We start from the raw sequence: 6,020 nt of genomic DNA, 5'->3' as shown, positions 1-6,020 counted from the left end.
TGCCTTTTTTTTTTTTTTTTTTTTTTTTTTTTTTTTTTAAAGAAAACTGTCATTTCCTGCCTGGAAGAAAAAGAAATAGGACTGGCCTTTGTCTTCTTATTTACCATCTTTCACCCAATGTTCCTGCATTTTGCCCTGTAGCTCTGTAGTGCCTGATACTCCCAAGTCCCGAGAGACAAACAAACCCCTTACCCTGCAGTCTTACCCTCCCCAAAGGGGCTTCAGTTGTAGCTTTTTCTGTTCTACAAATAGAATTACATCTCATTAATCCTCAATCCCCTCTTCCAAAATACTATTGCAATAACTTTTCATTAATAACTATTTTCCTTTTTTCTTTTATTTGCCCTCATTGTCCTGATGATGTATATATAATATTTTCAATCATACACAAGGTACAAATTTTTCATGTTTAACATGGAGTTCTATTTATTTTAATAAATAATTAACATGTTTAATTCATAATCATATTGCTTTTCAGAGATAATATATACCATCAGCAGTAAATGAGAGTGCTCATTTCTCCAGTCTCAAGCCAAAACTCTTAAAGCAAACATTTTGGCCAATATGAGAAATGAATTTGGTACCTTGGTCTAATTTGCATTTCCATCATTTCTAACATATGTAAATATGTGTCTTTACCTTACTGGACATTTATATTTCTCTTTTTATCTTTTAACGTTTACTATTACTTGCTCATGTTTCTCAAGATGCTTTATCTTTTTTATTATTGGTTTACAAAATATCTTTATATATTAGAGATATAAATTCTTTATCATGTTTTTTGCAATTATTTACTTTTTGAGAAATAATAGTACCTTTCTTTTTGCTGACTGTTAATATACATGGATTCAGCTGATGTTCTTTATCATTAATATAACTTTCCGTATTTCTTTCCACAGGCAGATCCTTGCAGCAGCCAAAAGAGCTGACCAAGTTGGCCATTTTCTTTGGGTGGGATCAGACAGCTGGGGATCCAAAATAAACCCACTGCACCAGCATGAAGATATCGCAGAAGGGGCCATCACCATTCAGCCCAAGCGAGCCACGGTGGAAGGTATGGGTTTAATCAGCAGTAGGTTTGCTGAGAGAGGTTCTGGTGCCATGCTGAAGGTCCAAGCATGTGATTTTTTGAGGGTTTGGCATTTTTGCCAAACTCATGTGGGGTTGTTTCAAACTTATAGCCATGAAATACAAATGAGGCCACACACCTGGTTTGTTCTTTTAGTTGAAATTCCTCTTTTGAGGAGATCATATTATTTTCATCATATCATGATTAGCAAACATTCTTTCTTTTTTGTTCATGCCACAGGAGCTTTCTGAGAGGAGAGCATTATTGTTAATAAGTAAAATAATAACATATCCAAGTGTGTATAAGTGAGCTACATTTTCCAAGAGAACACTTTCTCTTTGCAATGCATCCATTATTTCCTTAGCAGAAGAACTACAAGAATCCTTTCCCCCCTTACCTGTCAAGGTCCCTTCCAGCTCAGGGAGGCTGTAATGCAGCACACCACCTCTCTCAGGCACCAGCATCCCCTCACCTTCCTAGGTCGCTTTTGTTTTCATTCTGTCCTTCTTTTGCCTTTCTAAATTTATGCCTCTTTCTTTGCCTTCCTTGCTACTGCAAAGGTACTTAGAGAGGCAAAAGTAGGAAAGGGTGTCTGTTGCCACCCTGTAATCTAACAAAATTTGCTGATTATAAGTTATGTTATTCTTTAATTTGGAAACAAAAGTTATTTCTAAAAGTAGACACTGTGTAAAGAAAAAGGTACTCCTCTGCTGACAGCCTGCTTTGTGTTCCTTTTCTGATGGGCCATGTCTCCAAAGATTCTCTAAAACATGCTTTGCACATTAAAAAGAACTCTATCCTCTCACTCAAAAAGGGATTAAATATTTGCATTTTCTATTCTCTCTCCACTCAAATCTAATTAATTATTCTTCTCAGAAGGCTGCATGTTCTGTGTAGGCTTTTTAGACAAATCAGGTTGTGGTTGTCACTGTTTCCTTTCTGTTATCTGGAGAAGATAAAGATCCCATGAGTCACCCATGTTTTCATTGGGAGGCTTTGAATTAATTTCATTCCCCAATACATATCCAGAAAAGATTACCTGTCTTACAACCCAGAGCAATGCATTTGCAGATGGGTTGCAAGAATAAGGGACAATATTTTAACCTTCTCCACTCCTTGCTGTGGAAAAGCTGTGTATCTTCTCTGTGCCTTGCTCAGTGCTAGGAGTCAGGAAAACAAAAGATGAGGACTCAAAATTCTCACCCTCAAAGCACACAGACCTGAGTGCAGGTGTCAGAACAAGCAGAGACTACATGGGAACCATTGTAAATACAGTATGGAGGGCACAAAGAGAGAGATACCATGGAGGCTTTCCTAGGGTGGTGATGTTGTAGTTGGGGAAGATATCCTTGGATGCAAGAAGTGATAACTGGGACAAAAGTTCCGTGGGAGATGCAGAGAAATGAAGGAACAGAACACATTGGGGAATATACAAATAATTCATTCTGCAGCACTGTCCTGCATTCCTGCCTTCTTGAAATCCTTCCAGTTCTTTAAGAATGTTCCTATTTACAAGACACTGGGGAGACCCTTTCCTCTTCTAGAGTACTAATCATTGCTATACTATTGGGCTGATTGACTTCTATTTATTTTGGGGGGTCTCATCTTAGATGTTAATTTTTCATGGGAGCTATCTGTGACCATCTCACCCCAACCAAGTCTGGGTTAGAAGCCCCTTCCATTCCTTCTATGGCATCCCACAAATCTCCTACTGTTGGAACTCCTACTGTTTACTTGTTTCTGTCTAGAAATATCTCTATTATGCACCATCTTACCCCAGCACGTGGCTCTTTGCTGAAAGTTGTAGGTGCTCAAACACATTCTTAAGTGATTATGTATCTGGAGTATCTGGAGGGATGGAGGAATTGCAGATAATATAAGGACCTGGCACAAAATCTATTTGAAAGTGGGCCAGAAGTTGCATTGCAAAGGGTCTTGAAAACTATACTAAGGAGTTTGTACTTTATGCTGAAAATCTAAAGAGCATCTGAGTGTGTCATATGTGATTGTGGGGGCATTGGAAAGATTACAAGCTCACTCAGGTGACTGTGAGGAGGGGTGAAGGGCAAGAGTTGGGTGAGATTCAAGGCAAAGGAAGAACTTTCAGGGCTTCAACTGAAGTCCTCTCTTCCTAGGCTGTAGATGCCATGTAGACACAATGCACATATTCCATGACCATTAACCCCTGATGCCTGACATTTTGGGGAACTTACTGGGTCATCTCAAAGGTTTTATAAATTATTGAGAGAAAATACTATTTTCATGTAGATATAGAAATATACAACTTTACAAAATCAAAGAACAGCATCATAAACTAACAAAATAAAAATTAAGATTCCAAACAATGACATTGGAGAGCAATGTTAAGAAAAACAATATTAGAATGTGATGGAATTGCAACAGTTCATATGAAATTTTCTAATCTCACCTGGAGAAGAGTGAAGATTTTTTGTGGCCATGTACAAAAATGCTGTGGCTTCCATCTAGCCATATTGCCTAGGTGCATTTCTTACAAAGAGGAACCAAGTTTTGTTCACTTTCATAGCAGACAAAACATTAAAATAGTGGCTATGCATTTACAGTGTCACTTCTATGAAAGTAAAAAAAAAAAAAGAGAAGAAGAAATGCATTCAGTTGTGCCAAAGCTTCTGAGCAAAACTATGAAATATCTAAAATAAAACTATAAATGGAGTATAGCCTGTATGGGCAAGTAAGTTTTCCTATCCTTCCCTACAGTCATTTGCTTGTTTTCTTGTCTGTTTCTTTTTATCTTTTTCCTGTTTTGCAGATGTTTCATATTGAATTATGCTGGGCTAGAATATTTTTCAAATATTCATGATACTGCTACATTCCTGTATCTTTGACTGTATTGTATAATGCTATACCCTCAGATGTAAGGGAAAAGCCGATCAGTAATCTACCTTTTTTTTCCCCCTTTAGATCCATGTCATGACTATGTTCAGCAAACATCTGGATTTTTGGCTGGCATTTTTCTGAGTATGCATCAAAATAACCAGAAATTGTGTGAAACCAAAATGCTGGCAGATTTATTGCCTCTTTGAAAGTGGCCTTTCTCTTCTATCTGTACTTATTCTCCATTTATGGAAAAGGGGAACTTCAATGTTTCTTAAACAAAGGTGTAATTTTCCCCCTTTCGATTTAATGATGAAAGGAGCCAGTTTCCTGGAGGGGTGGCTGCGGTCCCACTGGCTGCCCAGTGTTTATGGGAAATCTGGGGAATGTCTCTAGAACTTGGCAGCACTCCTCCAGCTCCTGAGCCAAAACACTTCTGTAATTTTTAGTTTGTCTGCATAGTCTGATGAGCCAAGGAATCCCTGGCATTTCCTCACTCATGTGTTGCCCCATTAACTAGACTCTTAATAATCCTCTCCAGCCTCCAAGGAATCCGCAGAGTACTAATGGCCCACGTCGCCTTCAACTCTTCATCCTCCAAAGTGCTCTGCTTCTCTGAGAGTGGGCTGTCCTAGGCATCCTCTAATTATGGCCAACAAGGGTCATGGACCAGCATCTTTTCATCTCTTCCATACTCATTAACATTAGGAAGCTAGTATAATGAAGGGTAGATTTTCAAAGCTAACTATAATGACTCTTACAATTGGTGATGATTTTCAAATGGGACTGTAGAACAGCTTGGTTCATGAGTTAAATCTGCAATGTATGTAGGAGTAGACAAAAAATACCCTGGACCCAGCATTAAAGAGCTAACTTTTAAAAAATAATAATGATTTTTACTTGCGGTTGAATGAATTATTTATTTTTCCTAAAACTGGAAAGATCAAAGCTGTGAAGATCTGAACTAAAATATTTCTGGCTCCAATTTAGATATGCCCTACGTTAGCTTCCCTTGATTACCTGCAGTGGTCCACCTGTGTCACAGGGTTTTTCTGGGTGAATGAGAAAAAAACAAAATATTGCCTTGAACCACAGTGCTGCTTCTAAACAATGCATATGCGTTTTGGCCCTATCACCTTGTTTGATAAGAGAGCGGTGAGATACTACATGATAAACCTACATTCCTGCTATCTGTGGCAGAGTGAGTTTCTGTCTCGTGCAACTACTTGAAAAAATATAGTTGAACCAAAACTACTTGAAAATATGGTTGAAGGCTTCCTCAGGGCCCTTTGTTCAACTTTATATGGTTTCTGAGTTATATCCTATCCAAATGCCATTTATTCTGTATCATTACCACTCTCTTTTTTCTCCCTTCCCTTATCCCTCTCTCATGAGATCTCTGCATTCTCCGAGCCTCAGTATACACCTCATCTACCCTTCCCTGCTTTCCTTCCCTCATCATGGCAGCCTTGTTCCACGTCTCATCCCTTTAGGCATGCTGTGTCTATTCCACTTTGAAGCATATGTCACATATAATTAGTAACTCCTTTTATATATCAAGGTTATTAAGTAGGATCTAAATGATATATTTATCCTTTATGAACAAGTCCTAGGGGTCAGGAATACAACAGTAAAGAGAAAAAGCTTTTTAAAAAAGATAGATTCAAATATACCTGGGAAATGGTGATGAACTATGTGGTCATTCTCCAGAAATCTAATTGAGAATTGAGAAGAGCTTTGAGAGAGAACTTCTTCTACAGGAAGAATGATAAAATGAGCCAGACCTAATAAGTAAGTTTTCATTGTCAAAAAGAAAAGACAAACTTCCCTATTCCAAGGCCAGCATCCATTGGACTCACAGGTGAAATCCCGCAGGGAACAGGCAGACAGACCTACGTAAAGGATCTGTCTGATAGGCTAAACTACATAGTGGCAACAGATAGGCTCCCAATGGACTAACAGAATGCGTGAATATTTCTCACCCATATAAAGTCTTCTGTGGTTCTAGGAGACTTCCCAGGGCATTTATCCTCCCTGTATTTGTTCCGCAATCTAGACCAGCTCAATCTTATGGCACTTGTGTTTCTATATATATATA

At 38.3% G+C, this 6,020-nt stretch overlaps 1 protein-coding gene across 2 annotated transcripts in view; it reads left to right on the top strand.

Moving 5' to 3' along the window:
- GRM7 (glutamate metabotropic receptor 7) overlaps window positions 1-6,020 on the top strand; it is a 921,273-nt gene that overhangs the window by 469,650 nt on the left and 445,603 nt on the right. For both annotated transcript variants that reach the window (XM_017874165.1, XM_017874164.1), the window contains exon 4: window positions 900-1,054. In XM_017874165.1, the coding sequence (XP_017729654.1) occupies window positions 900-1,054 (155 nt within the window). The remainder of the gene's footprint in view (window positions 1-899; window positions 1,055-6,020) is intronic.

The sequence above is a fragment of the Rhinopithecus bieti genome, unplaced genomic scaffold (genome assembly GCF_001698545.2).
Source record: "Rhinopithecus bieti isolate Rb0 unplaced genomic scaffold, ASM169854v2 scaffold_7049, whole genome shotgun sequence".
In the NCBI taxonomy this organism is placed as follows: domain Eukaryota; kingdom Metazoa; phylum Chordata; class Mammalia; order Primates; family Cercopithecidae; genus Rhinopithecus; species Rhinopithecus bieti.
This window is presented reverse-complemented; position numbering and strand designations above follow the sequence as displayed.